The 20,390-nt window shown below is 40.7% G+C and overlaps 4 protein-coding genes across 6 annotated transcripts in view; 2 read left to right on the forward strand and 2 right to left on the reverse strand.

Moving 5' to 3' along the window:
- Positions 1-1,360: 1,360 nt before the first annotated feature.
- Positions 1,361-6,992, forward strand: LOC138201927 (7-methylguanosine phosphate-specific 5'-nucleotidase-like). Its single transcript, XM_069155526.1, has 11 exons — positions 1,361-1,528; positions 2,049-2,123; positions 2,316-2,414; positions 2,974-3,043; positions 3,236-3,282; positions 3,444-3,529; positions 3,809-3,898; positions 4,290-4,452; positions 4,663-4,863; positions 4,952-5,067; positions 6,387-6,992. The coding sequence occupies exons 1-11, from the start codon at positions 1,526-1,528 to the stop codon at positions 6,388-6,390; spliced, it is 954 nt and encodes a 317-aa protein (XP_069011627.1). The 5' UTR covers positions 1,361-1,525; the 3' UTR covers positions 6,391-6,992.
- On the reverse strand, positions 6,858-12,485 carry fkbp10b (FKBP prolyl isomerase 10b). 2 transcript variants are annotated; one of them, XM_069155524.1, is made up of 10 exons: positions 12,055-12,485; positions 11,658-11,803; positions 10,876-11,065; positions 10,485-10,630; positions 10,169-10,352; positions 9,870-10,015; positions 9,081-9,270; positions 8,814-8,956; positions 8,546-8,709; positions 6,858-7,327 (listed from the first exon to the last, which is right to left on the reverse strand). In XM_069155524.1, the coding sequence occupies exons 1-10, from the start codon at positions 12,249-12,251 to the stop codon at positions 7,133-7,135; spliced, it is 1,701 nt and encodes a 566-aa protein (XP_069011625.1). In that variant the 5' UTR covers positions 12,252-12,485; the 3' UTR covers positions 6,858-7,132. The 2 variants fall into 2 exon arrangements, with proteins under 2 accessions (XP_069011625.1, XP_069011624.1); XM_069155523.1 differs by having other exon boundaries at positions 10,169-10,358.
- Positions 12,486-12,822: 337 nt separating this feature from the next.
- Positions 12,823-17,864, forward strand: LOC138201926 (endoplasmic reticulum protein SC65-like). The gene is made up of 7 exons (XM_069155525.1): positions 12,823-14,071; positions 14,740-14,889; positions 15,087-15,258; positions 15,599-15,727; positions 15,833-15,978; positions 16,895-16,978; positions 17,249-17,864. The coding sequence occupies exons 1-7, from the start codon at positions 13,610-13,612 to the stop codon at positions 17,393-17,395; spliced, it is 1,290 nt and encodes a 429-aa protein (XP_069011626.1). The 5' UTR covers positions 12,823-13,609; the 3' UTR covers positions 17,396-17,864.
- The window catches only part of adam11 (ADAM metallopeptidase domain 11), a 28,937-nt gene continuing 26,401 nt past the window's right edge, over positions 17,855-20,390 (reverse strand). Inside the window, exon 26 of one of the 2 annotated variants that reach the window (XM_069155520.1) lies at positions 17,855-20,048. In XM_069155520.1, coding sequence (XP_069011621.1) covers positions 19,924-20,048 — 125 coding nt within the window. In that variant the 3' untranslated portion in view covers positions 17,855-19,923. The remainder of the gene's footprint in view (positions 20,049-20,390) is intronic. The other variant, XM_069155522.1, reaches the window with a different exon arrangement.

Raw genomic sequence — 20,390 nt, forward strand, 5'->3', positions numbered from 1 at the left:
AAGTGATTATTTTTATTTTCCTTCCTTATTCTTCTTACGAATGAATTCCCTTTTTGGAGGCTTTCACTTACTCGAAAGGTTATGAAAGTTGGAACATGCGTCTCTCCTGGAAAAAAATTTAAAATTACATGGGGGGCGTGGCCAAATGGCTCGCTAGCGCCCCCTAAACTTCAGCTCCGGCGGCTACATCTACCGACATGCACAAAATTCGGTGGACATATGGATCACACCGAGATGCACTGAAGAGTTTTTTGGCATCATGACCTCAACTTAACAGGAAGTCTGCCATTTTGAATTTAGTGTAGAATAACTTTTTTTTTTTCATATTTGGGACGACATGCTATATAGTATGACTTTTATTTCATATTTTGGACGACATGCTATAATATGATTTATTTTTTTACATATTTCGGACATGCTATGACTTTTTTTTTCATATTTGGGATGACGTGCTATAGTGTGACTTTTTTTCATATTTCGGACGACATGCTATACTGTGACATCATTTTGACAATTCAAAATGTAACTCTAAACAAAGTTCATGCGCAAGTCAGATTTCATGCAGCCACCTGTACGACTGCGACATGGAGCAGTTTCGTTAATATGTGCAAGAGCTGCAAGTGTACAGACATTTTGAAATAAAAACAATTGCTTTTAAATGCAGTTTATTGTCATCTCTTAAAAACGGAGTAGTTTAACTTAAGTTTATCAATGCATTTTTATTGACAGTATATCACTTCATTCTTTTTCACATGACAGAAAACCTATTGTAAGAGTTATACCATTGTGTGATGGGTGTGGAGGTGGCCCCTAACGGAGTCATTCCTATGTCCCCGAGGTCCTGGGTTCCCCGGATTTATATGGCACTGGGAACATGACCCTGGGACACATTTTCCCCAATTCTATTTATCACATTAAGAGCCTGACAAAGATGTTCTCCAATTGTGTATTCACTTGTTATGGCATGGACGACATGCTATAATATGCAGGTTAGGTTTGGGTAGGCCTGCATAATAATAATACCCTTTAGGAAACAATAATTCATTGTTATCATTATTTAATGTGTGTACTTTTAACTCAGAATTGAGCGTTCAGTTGGACTTTTTAAAACATTTTAGTCATATCTTTTATTTTTGGGAAGAGCAATCTCAGTGATGCACACTAAATCTAACAGATTTAGCCTAATTATCTTATGCAGTCTCTTGGCATTCTCATTACTTGTCACAAAAATATAGACAAACAGCAAAACGTGATAAATTACAACATATTTCTACATTTAAAAATGAAAACTCGCGGTGAAGTAGGAACAAATGTCGGTCGGAACCATGTTTAGGATTCTGAGATGGGGGAGGAGGAATCTTGTAGGTGCGACGAACAGGGACGTAAACAGTGAGCTGTAAACAGTTGATACATTATTTAAATGTCATACGTTTATGGACTGAAACAGCTTTTATTTAACACAATATATATAATGTGCATTTAATGTCCGTCCCTTACAGCAGTTGACGTCTCGCTCCATTTAAAGATGGTAAGTTGCAACGGTCAGCGGTTACATAATCGATGCAGTAGCAACCAAACAGACTATTATAGTTTAAGTATTGTCACATTTTGGAGGTTAAAATAACCAACCAGTGTTTCACTCAAATAAAACTAAATAATCTGTACTGCGTTGGACGTTACTTTATGATAGAGAGTCTACGTGATTTGTAAATTAGGCCTGATTTTAAGGTGTTATGTTGAAAATAAAAAAAGTGAAAAGTATGTGGGAACTAATTTATGAAACAAACTGGAAATTCTTTGAAATGTTGGCTTAATTTCATCCTGGTAATAATGATGGTTTTTTTCCCCCTTTATTATTGAAATTTGAGTTTTTCTGGGTCTAAAAGTCTGAGATTACGTTGAAAATCTGTTATATTGTTATATTTTCATTGTTACACCATCTCTGTTTTCCCCCTAAATTAGTAACAAACTACTTTTTTTTTTTTTTTTCCCAGGAAAATGTCTTCGGTTGTTCCCTAAACAAATTGAAACCTTTGCTTTCCTTGCAGATATACCACATTCCCTGGATCTACACACCTGCGCGGACCGTCTCGGCAATTTGGCACCAGCTCACCAAAACCGAGGCGAGGAGGCTCGTCTTACACCATGATTATAATAAGTTTCATCTCAGAAAACAAGCATAGCCGAGTAAACACGAGAAGGCGTCTGTGCACGTGTGCCGGAATTGAATTTCAGTCAACTAAATATGATACTTGAAATAAACTTAAAACCCCTCGCTGTCGACAGGGCTGCATCTAATGAAACCTTCTGTTCAGGTCCCGGAGCTGGCCAAGTGCTCGGTGCTGATGAGGGAACGCGGGAGGGTGGAGGAGACTATCCACGCCATGCAGCGAGCGGATGCGGGCAGCCTGCAGGTGAGAGCGAAGAGTGGAGGTCTATAACCGTGCGCGTTCGACTTGATTGTTTGAGCAAGTGGAAGATTGACAATCAAACTCCAAACCAGAAGCCGCTCAAAACGCGAGTCTCGGAGCTGAGATGTTTATCATCAAGAACAGGTGCGATATCTGAACGAAATACACGAGTTAATATCAAATACACAAAGTTTTCTTATGCAAACATTCTTGGGGGGGGGGGGGGACGTGACAACATGACATCACTGTACGCAGATGTTTGTTTAGGGACTCACACCCGCTATCCAGGCAACTTTCCCCGTCAACGTTCGTTGCGAGTGAACTTTGATTGATGATTACCATTTAACGTTCTTCCCATGATGAGGATACATGTACAACATTGCTGTGGTAAATTAAGACAATGTGTTGTTGTTTCTTGATACTTCACGTGTAAATATAAAAATACTAAACCATGCCTTCAGGAGTTTGGACCCTGAGAAAATACATGTGATTTGTGTACAACTGAATCCGTTCGATTGTTTGCTCAGCGCTGTTTCAGCTCTAAATACAACTGTTTTCACAGGTAATCTCAGATTTCGACATGACACTGACCAGATTTGCTCACAACGGCAAGAGAGTACCCACCACCCACAGTTAGTAAAACCATCTCATCATCAGATAGTGTTTTGTTATCATTTGACAAGAGTCTGCTCATCCGGATAATTTGGTTTGAAGGACTTTTGTTACTTTGTCCTGCATCCTGTTTTGACTGTTTGAGTCTCTTGTGCCTTTCTGACACTTATAAACCTTATTTTCTGCTGCTTCTTTTTTTTTTTTTTTTTCAGACATCCTGGATAACCGGTTGTTGATTAATGAAGACTGCACTAAAAAGGTGAGTGCGCTCCAGTAATAAGGGGCGTTAGGTACACTGGGTGCAAAGCCGCTCTCTTATTTTGCTCCCACCCACGCAATATGGACCAATAAGCTTGTGCTGTTACATCCTATGTGATTAGTCTGTGATTAATGCTCAATAATTGTGTTGCTCCGTTGCAGATGAGGGAGCTGTGGAACACCTATTATCCCATAGAGATCGATGCTGGCCGCAGTGCCGACGAGAAGCTGCCTTTCATGGTGGAGTGGTAAGAAATAAGCAGCACAAAATAATAACTTTTCTCTGTTTGAATCTGTATGCGTCACTAACTCCGTTTGCATCTGCTTTTATTTGAACCCATCTAGAACATACTGAAAGATATACAGTACATTTGAAAGTATATCTTATCTTTTCCAATGACTTTTAAAACGTGCAGAACGTGTTTTTTCAGTATTTCGAATTTTTAAGCTCGGTTTCCTGGGCGTTAAAGAAAAGACAATTGAAGATGAGGATGGTTGAGATCTTGAACTCGGGCTTCTCTTTGTAGGTGGACAAATGTCCACGAGCTGCTGATTGAGCAGAAGATCAGAAAAGACATGCTGGCCCAGGCTGTGAGGGAGTCCAGCGCCATGCTCAGGTACACACAGCTACACGTTACATGTTCAACAATTACTATAGAAAAAATAACACGTGCAATAACCCACTATAGACTTTGTCATTTTTCTGGTGATTGTCTCCATATATGGGGCAACATTTAAAAAAAAAAAAAAACAGTTTGTTACTGCGTCCCGGGAAAACTAAAAAATGTTAAGTGCTCTGCAGTCAAAACATTTAAATACCTTTACAAGTGAGCTGGGAATCAGTTATATTAACTACATTTTGGGTTCAGGTTTTTTTTTTTTTACTGACAGTGGTTAACATGGATTCACCAGTCTAACTACTTGTCGTGCTGCTGGACAAAAGACGAGTGTATTTCTTTCATGTTTCACGACGTCCCGGTCTCATGAGTGGTCTATGTTTGTCTCAAGGGACGACTGCAAAGTGTTTTTTGACCATCTGGCTGAGCACCAGGTGCCTCTGTTGATCTTCTCTGCCGGCGTTGGCGACATCCTGGAGGAGGTGATCCGACAGAATCACGTCTTCCACCCCAATGTCCACATCATCTCCAACTACATGGACTTTGACCACACTGTGAGTTTAACTACACCTGGCTTTCATTACTGTATAAAATTCTCTATAATGTTGTTTTTTTTTTTATTCACTCATTTCTAATAGAGCATATAGAAATGGAAAAGAAGCACATTCTATTTCTTTTAACTTCACATCATTACTATACAGAGAGTTTATGGAAACCACACTGTAAGTACATTGATTGTAACCCAGCATTTTCTTGTGAACGAGGGAGCCCTGCGAGCCTTCAAAGGCCAGCTGATCCACACCTTTAACAAGAGGGAAGGTGCTCTGACACACGCAGCTGCACTCGGAGAGCTGCAGGGTCGACCCAACGTGCTGCTGCTGGGAGACTCTTTGGGAGACCTGACCATGGCTGACGGGGTGCCTGAGCCCCAGAACATCCTGACCGTCGGCTTCCTCAACGACCAGGTCCGACTCGTATGTGGCGTCATTCTTACAACAACGCGTACAGCCGTAAGAACTCGGGCACTCATTGCCCGCGTGCTTTGTCCCTCAGGTGGACGAGAGAAAAGAGTCGTACCTCAACTCCTTCGACATCGTGCTGGTGAAGGACGAGACCATGGAGGTTCCAAACGGCATCCTCAGATACATTACCTCATCGAGAGACAACAAGTAAGACAGACGCACAAGCAGGAACTGGACAGTGTACACTTTAGGACAAAACACAGAGATGAACTTTGATCGCTACGTTCGCAATTTAGCATGCTGGACAATCTCACTTACCTCAAACAGGGATATTATAACCTCCGTGTGCACCCAAGTCGTTAATGGTGCAACTCTCGCACTCTTTAAACTACACAGTTTATTTCTAATTTTCACTCCTTTTAACAAAAAAAAAAAAACAAAAAAAAAATTGTTACTTTGTCGTTTTCCTGTATGAAGATGGACTGCCTTTAAATATTATTTACAGCGTGCTCATGTTGGAGCGAAAGGCGTACAACTCATTTTGTAGATGTCTCTAACAGTTAAGTCTTGGACTTCCTGTTGACACTGTTCTGTGTGATTCGTGCGTACCGTGCATGAACCTCTGTGTGGACTGCAAGTACTTGATGTTCAAGTATGTGACTTGCAGGGTGCAGCTAACTTGACCGCGATGCAGCTATTCGTCTTTACAGCTTTAGTCACAACAAAATGAAGAAAACACGATGCCACCGTACAGCAGTGTTTTCTTTAGGGACATCTGTGCTTCCTCTGAATCGCGGTGGCCGTCACTGTGTACAGAAATACTAAACAGTGAGCAGCTGTTGTGATAATTCGGTGGACGTTGAATACGAGCAAGCTTAAAAAGTGCAGTCTTCTGAGCTAAAGGTAGAGTTCACGTTTTTAAATATGCTACGAAACAAGGGATTACACCTCGATTTGCTTTGTTATTGTTAATAACAACGTGAATTCCTTTGTTATTGTTAATAACAACGTGAATTCCACATGAGCCAAATGGGTCCTTAAAAACTGAACTAATGCTACTACTTATTTCTTGAAGTGCAAGGACATAGATGAGCCATAGGTTTTAAATTCTTTCTATTAGAAATACCTAATAATATCTATATTATTATTGGGTTTAGAACAATACCAGGATCCGACCGTTAACTACTAATATAAATCCAATTGAAGCAGTTTTAGTCTTGGCACTTACGCAGGTGTACAAAATGCTGAAATTAGTTACCTGCTTCTTTCAAATGACTAATCAGTTTTACTTTGTGATCTGAAATAACAGTTAGGACAGACAGATGCATCATTTAACATGCGATTGCTGAAAAAGTATTGATAATGTGATTTCCTCTTTGCAAATAACTTTGTATTTTACTGGTGTTGCATTTTTATGACATTTTAGAGCACTAGCCTCCACAGATTTCACTGATGTGTGGTTATTTCAGACGTCTGGGTATTCTTACTGCTAATTTGTATTTTTTTTTTTTTTTTTTTTCTTAAAGGTGATCACAGAAAAGTGGGTCTTTGCCTTTAAAGAGAGTACTCCACTAGTTTGGCATTGCACTTCTGCAAAGTTGTTTTTTTTTTCTCTCTTTTAAATAGCCAGGGATGTCATATTTTTTTGTGTCCACTATTCTTACCCGTCACATGCTCCTATGTTACCCGTAAGGCGCTCTCGACTGTGGTAGTTCTCCATGGGATCTACAAACAGATTATGATGTGCGAAATTGATGCACTTCCCTTTTTAACTGTGAGGGGAATGTTGCAACTCTGCAACTTGCACCAAAAAGTGCAGCTTGAGAAGAAGCCGGTAAAACATATTAAAAAAAAATAAAAGATATTAGCCAGTACCAACAGGTAATCAATATACTGGAGCAAATCTGTTCCTGTCATAAATACAGGTAGTGTTATTCTAGATGTCTGACGATTTTCTGTGCAAAGGATATATCGTAGGAAAAAACTGAAAAAGTTAGTTTTTTTCTTACAAACATTTTAATTCGTGATTTTCAGGGACAAATAAAGGTGCTCATTTGGTTTTCTGAAATACAGCTGTTAGACACAAACAATCATACAATACAGAACTCCAAAAAAAAAAAAAAAACATCCTTTACACTATCTTCATTTAAAAGACTCTCCAATGTTGTACAGAAAATATTAAACCATGATGCTGAATGGAAAAGTCTCTCGCCTGATTTTTTTTTTAAGGTGTTGGGGTTTATCCCTGAGAGAGAATTAAAATATTTTGTTCTCATAACTCCTCGTGCCTAGCCAGTTCCCGTTCTTTGTCCTCGTCAACCTTTAGTTTGAGCTCATTGGCTGTGATCACGCCGTCTTTATTTCGGTCCTGGTTCTGGAACATGTCTATGACCACCTGCTCCATCGTCAATCCAGGCTTTATACGACCTTTGCCCTCTGTCACCTGCAGCTTGATGAACTCCCCAAACTAAAGTTCAGGAGACAAAAGAACCCTGAAGATCAGTAACTGTGTAGTGAGGTCAACAAGTAATTAATGCCAGTGATAGCCTCATGTTTTACTGTCAATCATAATTAATAATTAGTGATCAATTCATTACCTCGCCTACTCTACACCTTTACCTGAACACAAGCATTATTTAAAGTTAACAACTGAACATTTTGTATAGGTTTATATCATCATATATGGTTAACTAGACAGTCTCACTCCCCTGTGGTTCATGTAGTGGCTGTTGTGGGGCTTTCAGCCAGATCACATGGTCTTCATCATCAGATAGAGAGTTTGCTTATTTCCAATCTTTCTGAACATTTTACAGATGTCTTATGATTGCTGGCTTCTTTATAAAGCGCAGACACGGGAGTTGGAAAAAAAAAATTATCAGGACAAACGGGCAAACTCAATCTGCTCTCGAAGATCATGTGATGGGATTGAAAGCTCCGGAACAGCCACGAAATGGATCTCGAGATGTTTTTTTTTTTTTATCATCTGCTGTCTCCAAGGTCAAGAATACACTTTGAAAGTCAGTCATTCATATTTTGTTCAATAGCTTCAGTGTGATAGAACAATTTAACAATGTAATTCCTGATGTTTCCACCTGGTAGCGCCAAACTAACATAATAATTTTATGCTATTTACACTTTTACTTTCCTACATTTCCATAAGGAATATTGTACTTTTTACGACACTACATCACTGTATGTGGTGTATTTAATTATGTTTGCAGATTATGGTTTTACACACAAAGAATAATAATTGTAAAAAAATCTGGAAAATACTACTTATCCATTAAATCATCCGTGACAGCTAATAATCCAATAATATAATATATGTAAAGAATATGTTTTATGCATAGTGGGCATTTTTTCTTCTGAGAATTTAAGTCGATTTTCTATCAATTTTAATCAAGTTAAAATAAGTATTATTGGTCGTTTTACATTGTGGTGTGACCACTTCTTTTTATGATTTTACATCCGACCTGCAGACTAGAAAAATAGAATAGCCATGACAGTACCAGTAAGCATGAATGGGAGCAAAAACCTAAAAGTTATTTAAGGGCTTGAGTTGCAAGGAGAAACGAGGATCCCTGTACTGTTCGTTCACTTCTTCTATCAGATTCATTCTTTTAGGGGCTTCTGTCTGCTGTGTGACATGACGATGGCAGTGTTTGTACAGTCAGCAGAAACATACCTCTTCCTGTGGCACCTCTTCATTCTTGTTGATGTCCAGGGCCACAAACAGGTCTGCAGGACTCTCCTCTATCCACACAAACAGGTAACCAGGCGGCACGCCCTTCTCAAAGCTCACCAGTTCAATGTCAAAGACCAACACGGCACTGCTCGGCACGCCGGTGGCTGACAGACGGACCAAAAGAAATAACACATTTGTTTAATTTATTTTTGTGGTGCACCTTAGCCTGACTGCGAGTCACTCGGGTCGCACAGCAGAAAAATCTCACCTCCTTTTTCCCCGTGGCCGAGGTGAGGCGGTATTGTGACCAACCTCTTCTCTCCCACGCACATGCCCCGCAAGCCCTCGTCCAGCCCATCGATCACCTTGTCCGACCCCAGCACTGCGTCCTGAAGGCTCTCGTAGTCATGTCTGAGGACGAGGTTAGTTGTGAAGAAAATTTAAAAGAGGACACAATTATGGGTTTATTGTACGGTAATCTGAAATAAGCAAAATATCAAGTGTTAAAGACCGATGATGAAAATGTGTGACTCACGAGGAAAACAGCTGCGTGCCATCCACCAGGGTGCAGTTGTAGTGGTAGTGGACGAGGTCGTTCACCGCTGTGGTCTCGTTACACAGCTCGGGCCGGAAGGTGATCTGAATGTTCACCGTGTCTTTGGGGTTGTGGAAGTCGATGACGTGGATGTCGAAGATGAGCACAGCTGAGGGGGGAATCACGCCGCCTGGACGGAACGCACAAAATGACTTCGTCTTGACGGAAACGCTGCGTTCATTACTGCACATTCACCACAGACCAGGGGTGTGGGTGGCAAACAAGTGCTCTTATTTCTTGGATTTACTTCCTGTTTGTTTGGACTTCAACCACTCGTCCGTTTTGTAATATTTAACACAGAAATTTGAGACGATGTTCATCATCTCTATGTTTTATCAATTAGTGACTCCACCCTAATTCAACCATGATAAATTACCCCCCAAAAAATGTATCACAATCAAGTAGCAATCCCCTCCATCTGTTTGTTTATCAGGTAAAACTAGCTTTAGTTTTCAATAAGATATCCAACCAGTTAACATTTTAAACATGGTGATCCTCAGCAGCTAGATGCTGTTTTGCCTTCCTTAGTCATGAAAAACCATGTTGTTAGGTTCAAGGAAAAGACACATGATTATGTTTAGGGAAACAAAAGGACTCGGCTTTTCATGCTGAGTTTAGGCCAATCGTCACTGAAACGCTGTCCACTAGTGGACTGGAGGGTGATGGCTTTGATGGAGAGAACTTTCTAGAAAGGTCCCGCAAGCTGCAGGAAAAGCTACAATAACTTACCTGCCCCTTTCTCGCCGTACGCCAGGTGTGGAGGGACGGTGACCCTCCTCCTCTCCCCAATACAGACTCCCAGTAGCCCCTGGTCCATACCCGCAATCACGTACCCCATCCCGATATAGGTGTTGTATGTGCTGTTCCTCTGGTAGCTGTGGGCAGCAAGAGGTGAACATTGAGATCTTTTAGGCCAACTTTTGTGTCAAAACCTTAAAATATATAAGCAGTTTTATTACAGCAAGTATTATATCAAATTTTTTTATTAAAAACAAAATAACGGTCAATCAGCACGGCCGTGAGCTCACCTGGTGTCGAAAGTGACTCCGTTCAGGAAGGTACCGTTGTAGTGGTACCGAACGTAATCCCCTACCACAGACATGCGAGTGCATGACTCGGGCACCACCTGGTCCTCGACGGTGATGTTATCCTTGGAGTTGTGAATGTCAACCAGCAGGACGTCAAACACCAAAGTCGCCTCGGGGGGAATCTCTGTACCTTAAAAAAAAATAAAAAAAATAAAAAAAAAATGGACGGTGGAGTGATTTGCCCGTTGATTTCTTGGTATTTGAAAATTCAAAGCTGCTCTCTCTTTTCTTTTTTTCCCAAATCATTTGTACCTACCTGATCCCTTCTCTCCGTAGGCTTTGAATGGTGGGATAACAATATTTCTGATCTCTCCCACACACATTCCCAGCAGGCCCTCATCCATGCCCTTGATCAGCCAACCCTCGCCCACCAAGGAGTCGTGGGTCTGCTTCCTGATGTAGCTACGTAAGGCTCACACAAGCGCAAAGTCAAACACTCAACTTCACACAGACAACAGACCTGGATGACACAGCACAGACACATAAGAGCTGTCATTGGTACAGGGCTTTTGGTGATTCAGTGAGATTAAGAACAAACATTGACCGTTTTTAAGGTTACAATTACAAATTCCACTGGCACATTAAAAAGTCATTTGAATAGGAAACCTCTCCACTTGACACCAACGGCCGTCCAAGCCAGAATTCACCTGGAGTCGAAGGTGGAGCCGTCGAGCAGAGTGCCATTGAAATGGTAACGCACGAAGTCGGTGCGCATCACGGAGCGCTTGCAGTCTTTGGGAGTGCTGATGGTTTTGGTGACGACCAGGTCGGCCTTGTTCCACAGGTCCAACAGTTGGATGTCAAACACCAGCGTGGCGTCTGGAGGAACCACGTCGCCTGAAAATACGGTCAGATGAAGGTTAGACGAACTCGGTAAAGACAAAGGCGTGGGGAACTAAACCAAACTGAACAGGTAGTCTATTGCCATCAACACTATGACATTGTTCTATGATCCACATATTCATTTTTTATTAACATGATTTCATTATGAAAGCAAACAGGAGGAATAAACACAGAGAGGGCAATCTTAAATTACAAATGACTATTGATCACACAGGAATTTGTGATGTGCAGTATCTTAAGGTTTAAAAGAACCTGGTTGTGTCTGAGGTTTCTTCCTGTTAAAAGGAGTTTTTTTTTCTTCCTTGTTAAAGGGGACTTTTTCTTTTTTTTTTCTTCCTCCGAGCCACTCAGGTGAATTTTTTTATTTTTTATGTTTTTTAATTGTATAATGCTGTAAAGCTTGTAAGGACTTTGATATGTTCAGTGTCCTCAAATAACTTTGTGTTGTGATTTGGTGCTGTATGAAAAAAAAAAAAAAAAAAAAATTAAAAATGTAATCGGATTAAAAGAATGTCCTGTTACTACTTCGGCCTTTACAAACTGTCATTCATGCAGAGCAGTGACTGTACATGTACGTTGTATTTACCTGCACCGGTGCTCCCGTAGGCCAGGTGCGGTGGGATGGTGATTGTCCTGCGCTCGTTCACACACATGCCCTGAAGACCCTTATCGACCCCGGCGATGAGCCGACCCTCCCCGATCAGGCCCACTTTAGCTGCTCCTCTCTGGTGGCTGTGGAGAAAACCAAAAGGTTGACCGGTACAAAAGAAATGTCGGGGGGGGGGGGGGGTCGACTTTAAGAGCATGTAAACTCTTAGCAGAAGATTGTGCTTGGCGTGCATGCACAGATTTGTCAGCGAACGCTGCAAACTTGTTTTGCCACGTAAATTTTAACGTCACTGATTTTTTTCATCTGGTTTCAGGGCCCTCTGCTGCTTAAATAATTTCACTCCGAATTTCGGATTCAACGTGGAGTGACTCACCTCGAATCAAATGTTTTTCCATCGACAAAAGTTGCGTTGTAGTGATAGCGAACATGGTCTCCGTTTTTCGATTCTCTGGTACAGTCTTTGGGGATGAAGTATCTGTCCACGACTACATCTCCCAACACAGGACTGGGATTACTCTCCACTGAAGACCACGCAGTGAGGAGGGACACGAAAACGCAGAAAGCAAACATTTTTTACGGAATTAATAACTTAAAAAGGGATTAAAAAAAAACTATTAACAATGGCAATAAAGGCCGCAAAAATGAAAGAATTTAAGGCCCGCGGCTGTGTGCGCTCTTCGCGCGGAGGTCCGGGGCTGCAGATGTGGAGTGGAGCAGCTTGGTCTGAATGCTGTAAACGTGGACAATCTCCAGGTTACCGTGCAGACTTTTTTTTTTTTTTTTTTTTTACCATAGTGGAAGGAATGTCGGGGTTGGGAGTGGGGAAGTGCTTCTGTCAAACTCAACTCGGTAAGAAACAAAAGCGCCACTTCCTTTTAAAAAAATAAAATAGAAATAACAAAAGAGAAAACCACGTCATGCAGACGTTTTGTCGGTAGAATGACACAAAGTAAGAAATTAAATCGCACGAAGCGGATTACTTCCACATTAAGTATTCTACTTTCAAAATGTCATCTCTGCCTCACATACGTCTACAGTATTGAGTGATCTTCATTAGACACCTACATCGAGGTCGCAGATTTTCTGCGAGTTTTGTTTGTGTCTGGATCTATATATAGTCTATGGTCTGGATACGACTAAAATGTTCGCTTTTATTTTGAAAGCAAAGTGCCCTATTGTTTCAGAGTGGCTTGACTCTTCAGCACCGCTGTATACAGATGCAGGAGAAAGATCCGCCCGTGTGGATCAGCCTCTCCGAGCCGTAAAGTAGCCCGAGAGCCCCAAGAGGTCCAGCCTTTTCATGAATGCCGTGAAGTTTAGACAGTGACCGCCTCCCTTGGTGCTCACTTCTTTTCCATTTTCGAGAACTCTCAATGATGGATGATGTCTTTGCTTTTAGTTACACAGAACTACAGTTGCACAGGACACATTATTTTTTTTATTTTTTATTTTTTTAAATAAGGGATCCAACATATAACTCCGTTTCCTCACCTAAACAAAAGAAAACCCACTTCTATTCTCAGTTTTAACGGACTAATCCTGTTTGAGAAGATTTGCAACATGTAAGCCGTTTTAAAATCCCAAACAATTCACTATTGACTCGAGCAATTTACTCCTGAGAAAATTCGAATTGGTTTGTAATGGTAAAAAAAAAAATTAAAAAAATGAACCTGGCTAGGAAACTCCTGGTGGTACGAACCACACTTAGTACGCAAAAGCGGTCACTTTAACGCGCGCCTATTGTGCCTATAAAGAAACGCAGCGGCTATAACAGCTGTTGACCTGCACTGAGAAACCCGAGACGGCAACCTCTGAAGGGCCCAATCCCGGAATTCCCACAGACCCCTAAAGCGTTTCAGCAGACCACCACACAGACACTGGGAAAGCAGGAGAAGACGAGATTTGGAGCACAGCAATGCCATCTTATCATGGTTACATTATGCGTAAAAGGAGACTCGCTGTTAACATCGCTTTGTATGACTTTTATTTTTATGACAGCCGCACAATATGACAATTACAGTTTCAGACATTTTCCTGAAGAGCAGCTCATGCCGCTCACCGTCGCATATGGGAAGGCGATGGACAGTTACGCAGCAGGAAACTGGACGGAATCGACCCATTACTTGGAATTAAGTTTGCGTTTACACCGGCTACTGAAAGACAGTGCGAGACACTGCACGCTCCACTGTAACAGAAGCAAACATGACGAACCTGCCTTTACAGCGGACCCGGACCTACGCGTCCGCTGGCACGTTATGATGAGAGCGTCCTGTCAGAAGAAGTGCAGGGCGCGATTCCCGGCGCTGCAGCTCCCTCCTCCCAGCAGAGAGATCCTGGAGGAGTTCAACAGGAGAGTTCCCTACAGATACCTGCACTTCGCTCATTCAAAGGTGAGACATAACCTAACATCAATACATCACAGCCACTTGAATGATCATCCCATGAACCTCTGCTTTTAAAATTAAATATACCTGAATCACACCGAACTCTTTAGCACGAATACATATCTATTATACGGACTTATGTAGACTGAAGATCAACTGTAGAAAAATAATTCCAGGATTTCTTTAATAAGACTTTAGAAGAACCCAAAGAGGAATCCAAATGAACAAAAAGACTATAAAATGACGACAACAAAAGAAATTCCTGCATGTAGTTGGTTTTAAATGTGAAAACTTTAGTGGAGGCCTGCAACATCAGCTATGTCTCTTTTTTTTTGTATTTTTTTTTAGAACTGGCTATTCAACAACCTCCAGATATTCCCTTTTTTTTTTTTTTTTTTTTTTTTTTTGTAAAACCTGTCTAACAAATGCATGAAAAATAATCTCTGACTGAAACAATAAACTCTGAGTAACTCATGCACTTCACAAGTTGCAGGTTTCATTCAGATTTTGGGGCGGCGAATGGAAGTTTATTATTAGAAGTTCCTGGATAATTCTGGCTCCTACATTTCACAGAAACCTCCAGTTAAGCTTGTAAGGCACAAGAAACCAAAGTCCCATTTGCACAGTATGTCACTAATCCTCCGAATAACATCAGGATTAATTTGTGTGTGCAGCTGAACGACCTGCAGCAGGCTGTGCCGTGTGCCCACACCTTCCTCCAGAGGAACCCTGAGGACCAGGAGATGCAGCAACTGATGGGGGAGTACAAGAAGCAGTACGACCTGAGTGGCTTCCTCACTGACCACGAAGAACGACCCTATGAGGTGAGAACTGTCCTTCATACTGTAAACCATACCGGCACAGCAAATGCAGAGTTATACAGGTAGAATGTATGCGAGCTCCGAAGCATAATTACACTCTGCTCTTAACCAACTCTTTATTTGGCCTTTAGCGTCTTTACGACCTCTTTAAGAACTGTTTTCATCCTACCAGCTACTCATCTCAATCATTTCCTTTCCAGGCTTCATTTCTGAGAGGAGTGAAACTTGTCAGTTCGGGCGACTACGGCAGCAGCGTTGAACACCTGGAGGAAGCTCTGAGGCTCTACCTGCAGGAGTATGACCTGTGTCAGGCCGACTGTGAAGGGATCCATCAACTTTCATCAGACAGGGACTTCTACACTGTTATAGCAGGTTAGTGTGCAGTATCTAATAATGGTCAGAGTGTCATACGCACACAGACAGCACAAATGAGCAGCAAGGAGACACCACAAATACATCTTTTTCTTGTTGGAAAAAAAAAAAAAAATGTATGTAATCTTTATCGTAAAAAATGTTAAATTTTGAATGAAGAAACATTCGGGATGATGTTCTGGATCTAGTGTTCAGAGTGTTCCTTTTACAGTTGGTCTAAATGCGTTAATGTCTGATGTTATTGATCGGCTCTTTATAAATAAACTAGGCTTAATGAGTTCTGCATTTGTTCTGTGCATCACCTTGTTTTATCTCAATTTAAATATTCTCTTTTCACCAGATGTCTACGTTGACATTTTGAGGTGCAAGCTGAATTGTGAAGAGAACTTGATGCCCAATGTTGGTGGTTATTTTGTGGAGAAATTTGTGGCCACTATTTACCACTACCTGCAGTATGCCTATTACAAGCGTAAGTTCAGTGTCAGCGCAGTTTTCCATCTCTGATCCTTCATTTATTATTCAAACCTCCTCTTGTTTTGTCCGTCTGTCTGTTCGCCGTCTGCGCACCGACCAGTAAATGACGGCCGCAGCGCTGTGCCCTGCGTGTACAGCTACTTCCTGTTCGAACCCGAGGACCAGGTCATGAAGCAGAACCTGCAGTATTATAAAGCCTACGGAGAACAGTGGGGCCTTCAGTCAGACCAACTCACACCCAGGACGGTGAGACAAAAAAAAAACATGACCAAATATCAAGACTCACTCTAAAACTAAACGCTCCGTATTACAATAGATACCGGAACAGATCTGAAACAATACAATACTAAAGAAGGTAGAGAGTCACTGACGCACAAGAACGGTGGGCTGAGGAAACGTGTTTGCGAGGCACGCAACAACCACATTATCAGCGTTCTGATGTGTCCATTCAATGGCTTTTAGAGATCCATAAATGTTTATGTTCTGTGAAATTACATTTCTTTGAAATGTGATATATTTGACAGAAAATTAACATTCCAAATCTAAAATAAAATTTCAGAGCAAGTAATCCGCATGATGGTAATTTTAACATTTGGCATACGTTATTGTCAAAAACAGTCCCTTTTGCCAGTTTCTTGTAAATGTTGTCACTGGGCCGCCGCCTCAATCTCTCATCTTGACTGGCAGCCGTAGGACGTAGGACACACTGACAACAGGAGCCTCAGCAGGCGAGAGAGAATACCATCATTCTCCGTAGATAAGACGTAGGCCAATGGAATTTAATAGGGGAGCTTAATTACTTTTTAGATGGCCAAAATTTACAATTCATGGTCCTTATGGTTTGGAGTTTAGATTTAAGAAATAAGGAAAAAAAAAACAACAACAAAAAAACACTAGGTCTTCAAATGACATGGAGAGCCAAAACAAAGAAGTTGCAGGGCCCACGGGCCCCGAATTGGGGCTCCTCTGATATAGCAGTTAAAGAAACACAAACATAGTGGTGTAGGAACACGAAACTGAGGTGATACAGATTTATAGTCATTTGTAGTGGTTTGCTGTATCGTTTTGTTCACGTTAATATTGGGATATCATATTATTTGTAAACATCAGTCTGTTATTCGAGTTCTCGTCGTGTCTTTACCATGTTTCTCTGCTTTAACAGGAAGCTTTCAAACACTATAACCAGACCGTCACTCAAAAGCAGATGCTGACATTTGCAGAAAAGTACTTAAAGTTGGGTGATGAGGTGAGATTTTTGCTAAAATGTTTGATATTTTAAACTTTTGTCGCGCAAACACCGTGTCTTCGCTCACTCCAGGTGGGAGGTTTATAAGTTGTCTTTGAAGCCAACTAATAGTATTTATTGAAGTAGTGCTTACATTCTTCAGTGACCTTTAATAAAGAAAGAAATACTAATATCATCTAATCAGTGTGATGTTTGTGAACAAACGGTCAATCAAACATTCATGGACAACTGTTGTAACATCTTAACAAGGAGTTTGTGTTGGTTTTGCAGGATTTTTTTGGACTAGAAGAAGCAGCTCTTTTGGCCTCAGAGTCTCCTGATTTTGAGTTTGAAGGCATGGGAGATTATGAGGAGTCCATCTACGCTAACTGGAAGCAGCCGAAGGGCAAAGGGGATGCCGGCGAGTCAGACATATGAAGAGTGCTGCGACTAAGCATTTAGAGATCTGATGATGTCAGAAATGCTAGTAATCACAAATTAGTAAAGTCTGGATCAAAAATCAAATACAGAAATGCAGGTCTTTTGCACATTTCAGTTTTACTTCCTCTCGGTCCTTGCAGCTTGGTTGAATTACTCTCATTTGTAGTCATCTACTCTGTGTTTGTAAAGAACTCATGGGTATCACCAACTTTCTTTTTATGGCTCCGTGCTAGCCATAGCCGCAGGCATTACAGTTTTTGGGTTGTCTGTCCATCCGCCCATTCGTACGTACGACCCGCTCTTGTGAACGCGATATCTCTATCTAAAGAACACCGTAGGGGAGTTTCTTCAAACTCGGCAAAAATTGTAAATATTCAGAAACTCATCTTTAAGCTTTAAAGTTGTTAAGAGTCGAGTGCATTTGTATTGTAGATGTCTCACACACACATGCGACAGTCACCGGTATTCAGATATGTTTTAATATATATTATAACATACAGGAATGTGGGTATTTACATTGAAAATCAATACTGGTTACCCAAGACTACATAATGTTTGTTTCCATAGTGAAATATTTTTAAAGGAGTCCAGCTACAACATGTGATCCCAAACAGTGGCAGTAAACACAGAGTGACCTGAGCTTTCAGCCAAGTCTGTCCTTGAGAGTTTTATTCTTTTCATACAGTTCATACGGAATAAAGATGATTAAAGGGATGTTGACATTTAAAATTTAGCACGTGGTGACAAATTCGGAGCATTTTTAAGCTCACATTGTTGTAAAAAGTCTAAATAAGGTCACCACCTTGTCTACAAAAACTATTCTATGAATAACTGGCTTTTTCTCATGGATTCATTTAATGTCAGAGGCAGAAACCTTCACTGGAGAAGTTTGTGTGAAAGACTTCAAAATGTCAACATATTCCTTTAATGCTACAGCTGGTTGACTGGCAGTGTAACTTAGATTATCTGAGCTATTGTTTAGTTCAATACCATTATTGGTACAACAAGGCTTTGTATACAAGAACCATAAGAGTATAATCTTTTGAACCTGATTTACCGCTGATGTCCAGAGAGGATAAATGGAGGAAGTGATGCACATAAACCCTGTACAATTGGACTCTTTTTTTTTTAATTATGTATATATACTTGTTTGTTTTTCACCCTGAAAACACTCTGCTAATCATATTTCTGGTATTAAATGTTAGATATACATACTTATTGCTTATTTTGTCAATCGGTTAAGTCAGAGCTAAATAATCTAAAGCCATTTAGGGGTTAAGCAATTTGAAATTCACAGAATTCTGTATTTCATATAATTCTATATTTCAAATTATAATTTGATTTAAATCAAATTATAATTTACGTATGTTTGTGGATTTGTGGGAGATCCGTTGTTAAATCTGAGCTCAGAAATCGGGAGTCGTGGGTCAGAATTTTGCAGCTTGAAACCTGAATATCTCTCAGAGGCAGAGAAAACAAACAATTGTCCTCTGGAGCACAAATGATCGAGCCTGTAGTCAGCAACAAGTCTAGATACGGCTCAGATTTCCCTAAAATGATTTAAAGATTTTAATCCCCCTCTTGATAATCAAATCTTGATAAACGAACAGTTTGAGGCAAGAGGAGTCTTCTCCTTCCAGACTTGTGCTTCCATTCAGAGCGGCAGCGAATTCCTGCCGTCTAAATAAGTCGATTCACGATATACAACAGCACCCATGTTCAGCATACTTGTATGCACATACCGTAGTTTGTATATGGATTACGTATCATACAGCGGGATAAAACACTCAGTGCGTGCCCATGTACAACTGTCTACCCAGCTCGGCTGGAGAAAAGTACAGAGTACCTGCATGTCGTCAGCACAGAGACACAACAAGTTTCTCTGCAGGCTTCAACTATACATTCACACATTAACGCATATTAAGTAGGAGCACTGGTTTAGGATGGACTACTGTGTGATAAGGAAAGGCAGCACAAGAGGAGAAGTTATGGCCGTTACTGCGGAATGTAAAGTTCGTGCAAACTAAAATAACCTTCATCTACAAAGACAAAATGTCCACATTTGATATTTGGTGATATTCATACACTTCTATTGCAGTTAAAGTCACACTACCGAATGGAGGTGGTTGTGCTCTTCACGAGGGTAAATACGCTAACCGTGTTCTAACACAAGTTTTCCTTGAAAAAGTTGAGACTCGGACTGGTGCGTGGCCTTCTTCCAGGAAACCACTTTAAAGTTGTAAAGCATAATAACAGTCGATACAGCAGAAGACCAGCTGTAACCAGAGGAAGGGAAAGAAAAAGTCTAAAGTGTCTGATTGTGTCCAGGAAAAAACAATCGATCAACACAAAGATGTATCAAAAACTGGAAAAAGCACAAAAAAAGGATGCAACAAAAACAAAACTTGGACATTTGTTGCCTGACAATCCCCAACATCCGTTCAGACCTGTGCGAGTGTGTCCTCAGGACTTTCTGTACCACCGATTGATTTTTCCAGATGGAGTAAATACAGATGGAGTAGATATTAACAAAGTGAGAAAAGGAAAAGGTCTGAGGGCTCGAAAGTGGAAGACATCCTTGTTCTGTGGAGTACACACAGCGTAAGGAGGACAGGACAGCAGAGGGATATAAACTCAGACTCCCGAAGATCTGCAAAGAGAAGAGAAAGGAAGTGGAGAGGGAAAATGAGAAGAAGGGGCAGGATGAAGAGGTGACAGAAGAAGAAAGAGATTAAGGAGTCTGACAAAAAATAATGAATGATTAAAACGGCAAAAGAATATAAGGTAATAAGCAACGCCATTTGAGTGTATTTTTTTTTCACCAAAAACAGCAGAAAACATGCATCAAATTCTTGTTTTATTCACTGACCAAATATCAAAGGTAAGCTATTCAGAAAAACATAGGAAACATTTGATGGCTTCATGTTGTCATATCTTTACTTGCAAAATGATTTTTAAGATTAATTCATAAACATTTGCCAATTTAGTTTGT

The sequence above is a fragment of the Embiotoca jacksoni genome, unplaced genomic scaffold, assembly GCF_022577435.1.
Source record: "Embiotoca jacksoni isolate LCO1_2020_lvr unplaced genomic scaffold, fEmbJac1.0.p SCAF_20, whole genome shotgun sequence".
Lineage (NCBI taxonomy): Eukaryota > Metazoa > Chordata > Actinopteri > Embiotocidae > Embiotoca > Embiotoca jacksoni.